The 14,390-nt window shown below is 35.4% G+C and overlaps 2 protein-coding genes across 7 annotated transcripts in view; one reads left to right on the top strand and one right to left on the bottom strand.

Moving 5' to 3' along the window:
- The window catches only part of LOC141447077 (dynactin subunit 1-like), a 26,239-nt gene extending 20,796 nt beyond the window's left edge, over positions 1-5,443 (top strand). For all 6 annotated transcript variants that reach the window (XM_074114267.1, XM_074114264.1, XM_074114262.1 and 3 more), the window contains 9 exons: positions 45-240; positions 425-642; positions 1,047-1,280; positions 1,397-1,574; positions 2,495-2,682; positions 4,104-4,178; positions 4,262-4,399; positions 4,496-4,585; positions 5,115-5,443. In XM_074114267.1, coding sequence (XP_073970368.1) covers positions 45-240; positions 425-642; positions 1,047-1,280; positions 1,397-1,574; positions 2,495-2,682; positions 4,104-4,178; positions 4,262-4,399; positions 4,496-4,585; positions 5,115-5,267 — 1,470 coding nt within the window. In that variant the 3' untranslated portion in view covers positions 5,268-5,443. The remainder of the gene's footprint in view (positions 1-44; positions 241-424; positions 643-1,046; positions 1,281-1,396; positions 1,575-2,494; positions 2,683-4,103; positions 4,179-4,261; positions 4,400-4,495; positions 4,586-5,114) is intronic.
- Tspo (Translocator protein) lies at positions 5,416-14,390 on the bottom strand. Its single transcript, XM_074114275.1, has 4 exons — positions 14,178-14,390; positions 6,857-6,977; positions 6,563-6,657; positions 5,416-5,783 (listed from the first exon to the last, which is right to left on the bottom strand). The coding sequence occupies exons 1-4, from the start codon at positions 14,277-14,279 to the stop codon at positions 5,604-5,606; spliced, it is 498 nt and encodes a 165-aa protein (XP_073970376.1). The 5' UTR covers positions 14,280-14,390; the 3' UTR covers positions 5,416-5,603.

Here is a 14,390-nt window from a genome sequence, read left to right as displayed (position 1 = left end):
GTACTGAAATATTTTTTGAAAACTCGTATAATGTTTTATTTTAGGGTGATGGTGTATCATTATTAAAGAAAGTTCAACCATGGTTTGAACAATTAAGAACACATTTAAGACAAGTTAGAAGAAGAGCAGAATTTTCTGATTTAATGCTTGGACCTACATCTGATTTATGTAATACAACTAATGCAGTTGTCATTTTAAATAAAATTCTATCTGCAACTGCTAGCGGCATTATACCAGCAGGTTTGCTATAAATAGATTTCATTTATTATCTAAATTGGTAGTTTTTTTATTATCCTTTTATGACTAGCAATTTATTGATTATTGCAGCCTTAGAAAATTTCTCTATTTAGTATAAGAATAACTCAGATTGTTCTTTAGTTGTATATTCCATTTCCATTAAAGAGTTTTTATATTTAATAAACAGATAGTGAAAACAGTGCTGTGGATTCAGAAAAATTGTTACAAATTTTAAAAGTTTCTTTTGATAAACAAAGTGAAGCCTTAGGAGAAAGATTTCAAGATTTTCGCAGCCCATTGGCTTATATTGAATATACGATGGAAGCGATTGCTACTCACATTTCAAATGTTGTAAGAGCTTTACAGGACAACGAAGATAAATATCTAGCCATTCAAAAAGATAAGGTAAATTTTATATAAACTAACATTTGCATTTTTAAGTAAATATTGCAGCTGCTCACATATGTCGATTCTCCTGAATGAGGTTTTCTCGATAAAGTGACCTAAGATCCTAAATAAGAGAAAAAAAGTGCGTATTTGACTGCTCTAATTATCATCTACTTGTGTGAAACGACTTTATATAAAACTTAACTTTGTTTTTATTTGAAAAAATAGTTGTTATAGATAGTTTTCAAAATATTATACCCTGTGGTAATAATTTTAGAATATCTCTTATTCATAAGGTTGTGCAACATTTTTTTTTTAAACAAAATCCTGATTTATTAAAAAATATTAAAGTAAGTTTCATTCTTTTCTTTCAAGCATATTCTTATCATGAATTTTTTTTTTTTTTTTTGCCTTTGCTTTAGGAAAGTAATGAACCTCCATTAAGACTTCGAGCACGCCAAGTTAAAGCAGATTTAAATGCTATGGCTGGACTTAGAAAGAAGATGGAGTCTAAAGAAGAAGATCTTAGAGAAATGAGATTAACATTAAGATCTAAACAGGAAGAATTACAAGAAATGGCGCTTAGAAAAGATTTAGCCGAAAAGAAATTAGCTAATTTAACAAGGGATCATGAACTTACTGTAGAAACTCTAAAGGTTTTTTTTTTTAATTTTAATTTTGTAAAAAAAATTCCGTTTTATTGCAATTTATTCTTAATTTCAAGTTTGTAGTATTTTATTTATTTGTTTGTTTTTCTTTTTCAATTCTACAGCGAAAATTGGACGAATCTCAGCAGCAATTAAAAAAGAAAGAAAAAGAATTTGAGGAAACTATGGATCATCTTCAGAAGGATATTGACTCTTTGGAAATGGAAAAAGGAGAACTTAAAGATAAATTAAAATCATTGCCAAAAAAAGCTGCAATGGAGATGATAAAAACTGCGCCAGCCAGTAAGTATTGTTGAAAGCTAAAAACACTTATTGATAAAACTCACGATATCCCAGATATACTCGTATGAGTTCCACCATTTTGGAATAAATTCTCAAAAAGTTCAAAAATCTATTCACTAAAATGCACTTACTTCCAGTTTCTTTAGATTTGGAATTTTGAGAACATTTTTTGATCCTCCTTAATGTTTAATAAGTCCATAGAGTTTTGCAGCAATAAACTTAAAAGAAAGAAGTCGAATCACCTTTCGCCTACAAGTGCCCTTAATTGAATTTTACTAGAATAATGTTTCGTATTAAAGTTGTAGAACTACTTATGTGCAATCAGTGTACGAAGTTTGAAGAAAATTGTATTAACTGTTTTCGAGAAAATTGTAGTAACTGTTCTCGAGAAAATTGTAGTAACTCTTTTCGAGAAAATTGTAGTAACCGTTCTCGAGAAGATTGTAGTAACCGTTTTCGAGAAAATTGTAATTCTTTTCGAGAAAATTGTAGTAATTCTATTGGAGAAAATTTAAAAAAAAAAACAAACTGAAAAATTGATTTAGTAATGTGGCACTTTCGTTTAGTGGACTTATCAAAAAGCCTTATTATCGGATCTTATAGTGGGACTTAAACTAGTTATAAATTTTGACCTTAACTGCAATTTTTCGTTTTTGAGTAATAATGACTACGCGGACTTCCTTTTTTTACCCAGTATATATTTGTGACAAGTTTCGGATTTTCATCCAATATCAGAAGTGATTCATCAGTTTGATATAGAGAATTTGACTTACACTTTTGTCAATCACAACTACTTGCTGACTGTATATAAAAAAAAGAAGTGCCATGAAGGATGAAATCAACGTTATTATCCATTCCTTCGCAGCCAACCACATTTTAAAATTAGTAAAAGATACATCAATATCATATTTTGTTTGCAGGCCTAATAGGAGAAGTGCGTGATTTTCCAAACACGGGAAGTGGAGGTCCAGTAAGAGTTATAGAATCTCCTGTACTACTCAATGAGATTAAACATCTTAAATCTCTTGTTAGAGAGGAAAAAAGAGCCAGAATGTCTTTACAGGCCAAGAAATATACGGAAATATTAGATAAATTACAACCAATCACTGTAAGTGAACTTCCTTAATGTATGCGATCTTTGAGGCAATAGTTAGGGTGTGTTCCACATGACGAAAACGTCATTAATGACGTCATTATTTTCGCTCACAACGCCCCACCTTAAGAGCTGGGTCGAAGTAGGTGTTCAGAAGTTTGGCACAATTTTTAAAAGAAAAGATGGCGACCGAAAAAATTATATCATGTAAATGAAAGTAATTATCTCATGTAAATAATTGAATGTGTTTCTCGAAAGTCTAAAAAAAATAATAAAATTACTTATCCCTTTACATACTGATTCACTGAATAACGATCAATTACACTTTTGATAGTTAATAATACGTGGCCCAAGTTTTCGCTTTTCACCATTGCGATTTTGTAAAATTGGATTCCACTCTTCATCGGAACTAGATGAAGAATTTTCTAAAGCATTATTACGTTGCATTAATAAATATCCTACTGTTGCCACAAAAGACATTTTAATTTTATTTAAAAATGAATTTTATAAATACTCCACTAAAATGTAATATAAAAAATTGAATTATATATATTCTTTTAATATAAGTCAACTTTACCAATAATTATAAAGTTTATTATAACTGCATATAAACGGGGTTAAAATTAAAAAATAACCTCTTCAAGCTTCTGACATTTTCGAGGTCGCCATTTGTAATGTTTACATGAACGGTTAAAACGCCCCAAAGTCCATTCCACTTGAAGTTTTCGATTGTAATGTTCGCAAGCAAGTGGAACGGGCAAAACCACGGTCGTGAGCATGATCGTTGTGAACGCTTAGTGGAACGCACCCTTAGTATTATCTTATCGGTGCTGAGTATTGATAAAAAAATCCTTAAGATGTTTATTTTACAGGGAAATATTTGAGAGAATAAAAGTCTGCCAAAACTACTTAAAATTTCAATAACTAGCTAATTTAGAATTTATCATTTTTGCCATCAGACATTTAGTGGTTTATAAACTTTTATTTTGTTTCTTTACAGACTGGATGACGTATTTTTCATTAGCCTAATCTCAACTTTAAACAGTTAATCCCACTAAACACTTCAACCCTATTTTTCCCTTAAGAGAAATTTATTCTATAATAATTTTATAATTCACTGAAGAGTAGAGAGAGCTCTTTTTTCATTATTATGATTACTATTTCTCTTGCAAGAAAACATATCACTTTTAGTCCAATAACGCAGAATGACCTTTAAAAGCATAAAAGCAAACTGAACTAATTCTAATTCTTGTATTTTTTAATTATATATTTATATATATATACTTAGTATGGAAGTATTTTTAGTGGGGAAAAGCCCAGCATCTCTGGGGTCGTAGATTGCTTATGACAAAAACACTCTTCCTCGATTTGGTATTATAAATTGTTTTAATATTTTCCAGCAAATTTATTTATAGAGTAAATTTTTTGGGTTTTAGGTTCCTAAGAAGATACCTGATGAGGATATGAAACGAATCGATGGATTAAAGAAAAAATTGAAAAATTTACAGAAAGTAAATTATTTCCTAATTTTAGATTGATACTTTTTTATTTGTTTAAAACAAAAAGTGTATTGCTATATACATAATGTTTTTAGGATTACATTAATGCTCTACCAACCGTGATTGATCTTAGTGATAAACGACCAGAGCTTTGGGGTAATCTCTTAAGAGGACATATTATGAAGGATGAGATGAAAGAAATTGAAATTAGAGAAAGAACGCTCGCATTGCAGGTAAAAGGAATTGTTTGAACATTTCATGATTACATTACGTAATTTTTAAATTAAAATGAATTTTTCAAACCAATAATATTATTTCTTTCTCTTCAGAATGAAGTCACGCAAGAAATTCTTCGTCAAAAGAAAGGTGCTTCAATAAAAACTGATTTCACATTGTTCCCTTCAAGGGAAATGGTTAAGGTAAGTAAGATTTTGAATCTTATAAGTTACCAGGCGATCACATGGTGGTTTCTATCATATGATATGATTAGGTGTTTTATTTTATTTTTTTTAAGAGTAATAGAAGTTAACTGATTGCTGCAATAGAACGTTTCCTCTTAAGTCTGTGCTTTTTAAAAAATGCCCTTGCTTTGAAAGTTATTTAAAAAAAGCACTGCTGCTTATTCTAGCTAGACAGCTCATCCCTCACCTCAGCGCTGTTCATTTAAACAAAACCAAGTTAAGTTCGGTGTGCTTGTAGTCAACCTGTCGATAAAAATCTTGAAAAGTTTATGAAGTTATTAACAATAACAATATCATTGTTCTTTCAGTCGAACCATGGTTTAATGATGGTTATACTACATTAGATTTTTTTTTTTTTTCAAGTATAGTTACCAATTGCATTACTTGCATATGTGAGAAACAAAACCATAAAATGAAGTCCGTTATACTATCTCTTACTTCTTTATTAAATACATTAAAGAAAAGTAATTATATTTACTATTTTCAGGCGGTAAATGAAGGTGATTTTGTTAAAGTATGTGAAGTGGCCATACCAACTAAAGATCCAGAACTAAGTGGTAAAGTAATATCATTAAATGTTGATATGCAAACATTCTCCTTAATTAGAAATAAAATTTCGCAAATTGGCATATCTAATTAATGTTTCAACGCTTTCTTATTTATTTTTATATTTATTTTATTAAACTACGCGCTTCATGTATATACTATAATAACTGTGTTATTTAATTATAATAATTTTATATTTCATTGAAAATGTTATTTATTTAAAAAAGAATAAATAGCCATAGTAAAAATAAATGTGCATTTTATTTTGTATTTTTATAAAAATAATTTTTATCAAATCCTTTTGACTTTCAAAAATTTTCAACAATCCAGATAACATTTACACTGACAAAACAAGTACAAAAAATCCCATGACTAATATAAATATATATATTTTATCTATCTATACATCTTTCTCATGTGTATATGAGTGTTACTGCTTCTTGGATTCCAGTTCGTTGTTATTCTTGTAGATGTAATAGTTCAGTGAAGAAGCCAAACCAAGCCAGGCAAGATATGGTAACATTAAAAGTCCCGCTGTTTTATCAATTTTATAGAAACTTACAGCACAGTATCCCGCAGACGCCGTGAGTAGGCCGATATCCACAAGGCTCTGAAAGAAAATATATGAAAATATGACGAAGTTAACACCGTTGGAGATAGTTTGGCACTCCGCAAAATAAGGCACGGCGAACTACATATAAATAAAGTAATTGTTTTTATTTTTGGTAATGCATATAAGACAAAACATTTGAAGTAAGTACACATTCGAATTTCAAGACCAGACAAAACCTCAGATTTAGTTTTTATCCACATCATCAATTTAGTCCAACGACATTTTTATGTACTTAGGTGAATTGTAATTAGGTTTAAATTTTCTAACTACTTCCAAAATTGTAAATTTCTGACTTTTGCCTTCAAAAATATTGTTTGTACGGATTTCATGAACACTACGTATGTAAATACACGATGTTGAATCAGTAAAGTTTGAATCCTCTATTCTCTCTAAGATAAGTGCACTTCATTTTTAAGTACACTATATAAACATGGATTTCTAAAATCTTCCACAAACTTTAAATTTGTGAATGAGAAGATCTGAACGTTAGTAGCCGTAATAAATAAAATCTTTACTAGATAGATAGATAGTATTCTGTATTTATTACAGGGGTCTGTGTTACATAATAGATTAATTTACAAAAGTTGAAATGATAAAATAATAATCGTAATATAAATGGTAATAGAAATCATAATAACTGCAGTGGCCACTTATAAATAAAAATGAATAATAATAATACTAGCAATAAAGGAAATTAATAATTTTCACAAGAACAAATAAAAATAAAATGAAATAAATCGAAAACAAACAATGCAAATAAAAAAATCTTTACTAACCCACTTCAAAGAATGACAACTGAAGAATAACGGAGTCCACGCCCAATTTAAAGCCAATTGTGTGCCGTATGCAATAAGTGGTAAGGCTGCTTCACCTAGCGAAATCAGATATTTATTCGTAGTATGTATAATTCGTATTAAAATAATCAAATAATAAAGAAATTAATAATATGATTACAAAGTTCACGAAAACAATAATCAGCAATGACTGCAATTTTTAATACACCATGAGCTCTATTGGCATTACAAGATAAGCAATTATTTCTGGGCATAATATTTTGTTTGCATGCATACCATCAAAGCCACCACCATTTTTCCATACAAGATACGATGCATATCCCATTCCACAATACAGTGATGTCCAAACTGGAGCAAAAACATATTTTGGAGGTGTCCAATTTGGCTTATTTAAAGTCTGAAAAGATTTTTGAATTACTTAAATTAATTTTTCTTGTTTTAAATTGGCGATTAGTCCAAATATATTGTAACCAGGGTAGCATAAATAAAATAATCATAATAATAATAATAGCATTGTCACCGGGTAGACAGGTAGATTTAACCCATCAGGGTAAAGTTCACCATAATAATGCTACCCGCTGAGAGCGAGTGGAAGCACTCCGCTACCAGTGCTCCCGGTGAATGTTTCTTATGTATCTCCTATCTTATTACAACACATTATTGTACATATTTTATTATATATCTATTGCCTTCAATATATATGTGTCTTATGGAAAAATTGGAGTGATTTTTGGTGCCCACCTACGGACCCCTCCCTTCCTCACCTGGTCTGGCCGAGGAGGAAATAATATTATTTTTTATGACCCGGAAAAGCCAGGTAAGATTACCCTCTTTGTACCTTGAGCCGAAGTTGTTTTCCGGTTCATAAAAATTTGGCGCCCAACGCGAGGGGCCCGTGTGCACGGAAAAATACACTAATAATAAAAAAAAAAAATAAAAAAAAAAAAAAAAAAAAAAAAAAAAAAATTGTAAATATATTTAAATAGTGATGCGAATATAAATCTAAGTAAAAATTTTAATTATTTCTTTTGTGTTTCATTTTGCTTTTTTTTCCGTTCATTTCATTAATCATTTTATCTTATTTTCTTTAGTGGGGGAAAAAATTGGTATTATCTTGGTAAATAAATTTAAATTTTAAAGGAATTTTACGTTAAAAAAAAAAAAAAAAAAAAAAAAAAAAAAAAGTGGTAGATTACAATCAGAAATCTCCTTTCAAGGGTTTGAAAATTACGTAAGAAATTGAACGAATTTTAATCGTGGGATCAGTCAGTGCATTAGTTGTGTTGATAGGAAAGTACCGTTAGGCGGCATTGTTAGTTTGCCAGTCAGTCGATAGTTGAATTTTCTATCCACCTAATCATAATCATTAATTGAGTACTGAGTATTGGATTATTACTTTCTTAGTAGTTAATTCCCTTATAATATATTGTATATATAAGATAAATAAAACTGAATGTTTACAAATTTTAAGTTTTGATAATTTTGAAGGTAAATTGATTTTTTTTAGTTTATTTATCTCTTATTAATTTCTTTGTCACCATTTTGTACATAATTTCTATACTTATACTTGATATTTATTTTGTCGATTGGTAAATAGTCGTGGAAACTTGCAAGTGTAACATTTTCTAGTACTAGTAAGCAAGGAAAATTGACTTATTTATGCATAAAATTATAATATTTAGAATTTTTCTATTGATTCCCGTTTAAATGAAAAGTTATTCTTGTCTTTATGAAATTGGGAATATTACTTAGCATTAAATATATGTTAAAATAATTGTATTAAGGAATTTATTTTATCTATTTACTGGGTTTAATTAAGTTTAAGATTACATGTCTACTTATTTTCAGAAGTGAATTTATTTTCTTTCAGAATTTATTTATTTTATTATTTGATTTATTTTATTCATTTCTGTATTTGTTAATTCACATTAACTTTATTTTACTTTGTTTTCTTTGAAATTATGGTTTTGTCATAGGTATATTTTCTTAAAGGATTTTCTTATTTCTTTTATTAGGGAATTTATTGTATCGATTTACTTGGCTTAATTGAGGTTGAGATTACCTGTTTACTTATTTTTAGAAGCGAATTTCTTTTCTTTCAGAATTTATTTATTTTATTATTTGATTTATTTTATTCATTTTTGTATTTGTTAATTCACATTAACTTTATTTTACTTTGCTCATTCAAAATTATGATTTTGTTACAGGCATATTTTCTTGAAGGGTTTTCTTATTTCTTTTAATTGTAAGTTGGCAAAACTTCAGGGCGGAAGCCGAAACCAGACACAGATATCTATTTTACTTTCTTTTTCCCTGATTAACTTTCTTGGCGTGAGGGGCTCAAGGATATTACTTAATTTAGTTAACTTCGACTCTTACGCGAAGGAAAATTGAATATATTAGTTAATGTCTGACTTCGAGCAGGAAGAACATACCCCAGAAGAACCGTTGTTAAACTGGATCTACTATTTGAAGAAGCGGGAGCTTTTAGAACTTAATAGCCTTTGGAGACTAGGTCCCCCGGATACAGTAGAAAATCTACGCCTAAAAGTTAGATCCTTCTTCTTAAATCATTCGGAACTGTGGACAGTAGCTTCCGATATTTCAGTAGGAGAAACAGATATGGCTAATATGGAAGAGGGCACTAAGGCCCCTGCTGCTGTGATACCACCGTTGGCAGGCGCTACAACTATGTATCCTCCAGATTATACCTTACAATTCTTCAGTTCTCTAAAATTCGACAATTCTTCATCTCTCAGTCCCTATGATTTTCTACAACGAGTCAACGAGAAACGTAAGGCTTGCAGAGTTAGTAAAGAAGTATTGTTAGCATATTTGCCGGAGTTACTTGATGGAACACCCCTCCAATGGTATCGCCTGGAAATCGATAACTGGCATAGTTGGGAAGACTTCGAAGCGTCCTTCCGTACTACCTTCTTCCCTCCTAATTATCAAGAGAAATTAAAGAAGGAGATCGAACGGCGAACTCAAGGGGAACAGGAGAAAGTGCTAGACTTCGCCATCAACATAAGAACCTTATGTAAAAGATTGACTCATCCACCTCCTGAGGCGGAAGTGGTGTCTACAATATATAACAATTTGTTACCGAGGTACCAGCTATATATCAGGCGGGCAGAAGCCACTTCAGTGGGAAGATTGGTTGAGCTGGGTCAAGAGTTGGAAAGGATAGAAGAACGGGCAAAAACCTTCCGACCTCCACCTAGTAAGGCCAGAAGTATGGTCCCCGAGGCGGCATACCTCCCTCCGCAGACGAGCAGCGGATCTTCTCGGAAGGTCTCCACTGTTGCAATGGTGGAGCCGACACCGAAGATAAAAGATAAAAGGAAATACAAGGGCAGCAAGAATAAAGAGAAGGCCCCAGATAACCGTCAGGAATCTTCAGCTGTCACCCGGATCATAGAAGATAATTCTAATCTTTCTTTGGTTCAGTCCCTTTGCTGGAATTGTCTAAATATAGGTCATCGCTATCCCGAATGTTCAAAGCCTAGGACGATTTTGTTTTGCTACCACTGTGGAACTAGAGGAATTACCCGTAAAAACTGTCCCAATTGTACACAGAGGGGAAACGACCAAAGGGCCAGCTTGAAGAGGTCTCCTCTGGTCCCTTGAATACTACTATTGACCTCGAACCTTCCTTATCTCCAAGAAACCAAATTTCTTCGTTATCAGCAAGAGGGGATAGACTCTTTGTCAACCTCCATGTGGGCGACAAGATACTGCCCACACTGATCGATACCGGAGCTAACCAGTCCTTTATAAGCTCTGAAGGTCTATCTCTATTATCTTCATCAGCGTACACTTTAAAAGCGATAACGCCCTTTAAAGTATCCGTAGCCAATGGAGCTCAAGAAGTGGTCCAGAATGCTGTTGTCTTGGTAGCCAGCCTTCACGGACGCCAATTAGAGTTGCACCTCACCCTGTTGCCTAACCTGACCGTCCCATGTCTTCTTGGGGTGAACTTCATGAGATCATTAGGAATGGTCATCGATGCCAGTGACAGTCAGTGGTGGTTGAAGGACCAACCACTCAATCCCTTACCTTTTTGCGGAGAGCCTCGGCCCCGTACAGAGATTGCAGGAATAAGGCGGTTAGAACCTAAGGAAGCTGAAGAATTGGAAAGGTTACTGCAAGTAGAGTTGGCCAGGGGAGATGGTTCAATGGGACTGACGACGCTAACCGAGCACGTGATCGATGTGGGTAATCAGCGCCCCATCAAGCAGCGGGCCTACCCCGTGTCACCGGTGATCCAGGATGCGATTAACCAGGAGGTTGATCGCATGTTGCAAGAGGACATCCTCGAGCCATCGCATAGTCCCTGGTCTAGCCCGATTGTGATGGTGAAAAAACCCGATGGGAAATACCGCTTCTGCATCGACTACCGCAAGGTGAACGCCGTAACTAAACCAGATGTTTATCCTCTCCCTAATATGTCTTCCCTCTTAGATCAGTTGAGAGCGTGTCGCTATTTATCCAAGATCGACCTGGCGCATGCATATCATCAAATCCCTTTAGCAGAATCATCCAGGGAGATCACGGCCTTCATCGCACTAGGACGCGGTCTTTTCCAATTTAAGCGTCTACCTTATGGACTATGCGGGGCCCCGGCGACCTTCCAGAGGCTTCTAGATACCATAATTACTCCCGATCTGGCTCCCTCTTGCTTTGCTTACCTAGACGACATCGTCATAGCTACAGCGACTTTCAAGGATCATCTCCAGTACCTGAGGTTGGTACTGGGCAAATTACGCCAGGCTGGTCTGAGGCTTAACTTACAGAAAAGCGAATTTGGATGCAGTGAGATTCAGTACCTGGGCTTCCTGGTCAATGAAAATGGACTACAGGTGGATCCCAGTAAAGTGGAACCTCTACTCCAGTATATAGCTCCCAAGAATATCCAGGAGTTGCGGAGACTAATTGGAATGGCCTCATGGTACCGTCGCTTTATCCCTAACTTCGCAGATAGAATACGACCTCTAACCTCATTGCTGAAGAAAGGGCGAACCTTTCTTTGGGGTGAAGAGCAAGAGAGGGCCCTTCAAGATATTAAATCAACCCTCACTACCGAGCCAGTACTAGCAAGGCCCGATTTTAGCAAGGAATTCGTTCTTCAAACGGACGCCAGCTCTACTGGGGTCGGGGCGGTCCTCACTCAATATTTCGATGGCGTCGACCGAGTAATAGCGTATGCCAGCAGATCGCTCAGCCGATCGGAAGAGAATTATAGCGTCACCGAAAAGGAGTGCCTGGCGGTTCTCTGGGCCGTCCGGAAGTTCAGGCCATACATTGAAGGCTATCGTTTTACGGTGATCACGGACCACGCCAGTCTCAAATGGCTGAATAATCTGAAAAACCCCACTGGCAGATTGGCCAGATGGGCGCTCGAAATACAAGGGTATCAGTTCGACATTAAATACCGAAAAGGCACCGCGCACTCTGTCCCTGATTTCCTATCGCGGTTACCTACACCAGAGGAGCACCGAGAAATAGGACTGCTCCAGGAGGAAGCCATCCCGATAACTGACCCGTGGTACATCACCAAAAAGGAAAAGGTGAGTCAAAGGCCACAGCATTTCCCCGACTGGAAGATTGAAGAAGGTTATCTATATCATCATCGGTCACCAGACATATCTTGCTTCCCTGAAGACAACTCGTTGGAATGGAAATTGGTAGTCCCTAAAGATCATATCCCACGTATACTCCAGGAAAATCACGACCGTCCGGAGGCAGGGCATCTAGGATTCGACAAGACTTACCATCGTACCTCTCGACGATACTACTGGCCCGGAATGTACAATGAAATAGCTAACTATGTTAAAAGGTGCAACGTTTGCCAAAAAATCAAACCTATCCAGCGACTCCCGGAAGGGAAGATGTCAGTCAGGAGTTATACCGTTCCCTGGGATACTGTGTCGGCCGATATTATGGGACCGTTACCCCGATCCTCGAATGGCTATTCCTATCTACTGATTTTCTTGGACAGCTTCACGAAGTGGACCGAGGTCATCCCACTCCGGACTGCCTCGGCGCAAAACGTCTGTAAAGCTTTCCGTCAGACAGTCGTATATCGGTGGGGCACTCCTCGGGTACTCCACACGGACAATGGTACGCCCTTTGTCAATAAGCTAATGGAGGGCCTCGCGGAACGTTTAGGGGTAAAATTGAGTCGTACACCCCCTTACTGGCCTCAAGCGAATCCGGTGGAAAGAACCAACAGAGTAGTAAAAGGAATTATCTCCTCATATTTATCTGACCAACACAGGAAGTGGGACCAATACCTACCTGAGGTAATGTTCGCCATTAATAGTTCTCTGCATAGCTCAACAGGATTCTCACCAGCTTATCTAAATTTTGGCCGAGAACCGCGAGCACCTAAGACTTATTACGCGGAACGCAATAACGGTGAAAACGCCAGTCCTCCCGATACTTGTGTCTGGTCGCGGCATTTAAAAAAATTAAAGGAACTGAGGGAGGTAGCGGAGTCCAAACTTTCTAAGGCTTCGGCCAAACAAACCTATTATTATAATTTACGCCGAAGAGACGCCAAGTACAAAGTGGGCGACCTAGTTTTAAGACGAGCGCACCCCCAATCGGCAGGAGCTGTAGGGTTTGCAAGCAAACTGGCTCCAAAGTACGAAGGTCCTTACCGCATCGTTGGACAGAGAGCGTCCAACACCTACACGCTGGAGACACCAAATGGGCGGCCTGCAGGACTTAGCCACGCCGGCCAACTAAAGATCTTCCAAGACGCGTGAGAGGTCTCACGCTCCCGAAGGAGGGGAAGTGTAACCAGGGTAGCATAAATAAAATAATCATAATAATAATAATAGCATTGTCACCGGGTAGACAGGTAGATTTAACCCATCAGGGTAAAGTTCACCATAATAATGCTACCCGCTGAGAGCGAGTGGAAGCACTCCGCTACCAGTGCTCCCGGTGAATGTTTCTTATGTATCTCCTATCTTATTACAACACATTATTGTACATATTTTATTATATATCTATTGCCTTCAATATATATGTGTCTTATGGAAAAATTGGAGTGATTTTTGGTGCCCACCTACGGACCCCTCCCTTCCTCACCTGGTCTGGCCGAGGAGGAAATAATATTATTTTTTATGACCCGGAAAAGCCAGGTAAGATTACCCTCTTTGTACCTTGAGCCGAAGTTGTTTTCCGGTTCATAATATATTGACAACAGCACACAGGGGTTCACCTTAGGTAACCCAATGTACATTGCCCAGTGGAAATCGCAGAAAATATGAATATTATTAATGTTTTCTAGGTTTTAGTTCCTTAATTGGAGAGATTTCCATGAAATGAAAACAAATTTATGTGTAAACCAGATCGATTAGCCCATTAAATAACAAGGCTGGCTAGAGCGCAATGGGCTCACCTTTGGCTATTAGTGAATTACAATTTCATTGCATTCTGGTTAGCAGAATAGTTAATGTGCAATATATTAAGAAAGGTACGTTTTAATAATTTCATAATTCGTACAATTGAACATTTGTTTTAATGTTTATGTACTTGAGAATATCATACGAAACTATAACAAAGAATGAAGCGAGTGTCTCACCATATACCAAGTGTTGTAATTATTTCTTACAGCCAAACTGCCCACCCATCCACCAACATTTGGAAGTATTGTAGCACCAGCAACTGCCAAATGGCAAACCATATTTATTTCGAAATTTCACGAAAAGAATTATTTCAATAAAAATCTTAAGCTTTTATGCACACTCACTATAGGCCACCTGTTGATGATATAATCACTAATCATCTACCAAAC

This window comes from Rhodnius prolixus, unplaced genomic scaffold (genome assembly GCF_049639745.1).
Source record: "Rhodnius prolixus isolate KJV_2025 unplaced genomic scaffold, Rpr scaffold_7, whole genome shotgun sequence".
In the NCBI taxonomy this organism is placed as follows: Eukaryota; Metazoa; Arthropoda; class Insecta; order Hemiptera; family Reduviidae; genus Rhodnius; species Rhodnius prolixus.
This window is presented reverse-complemented; position numbering and strand designations above follow the sequence as displayed.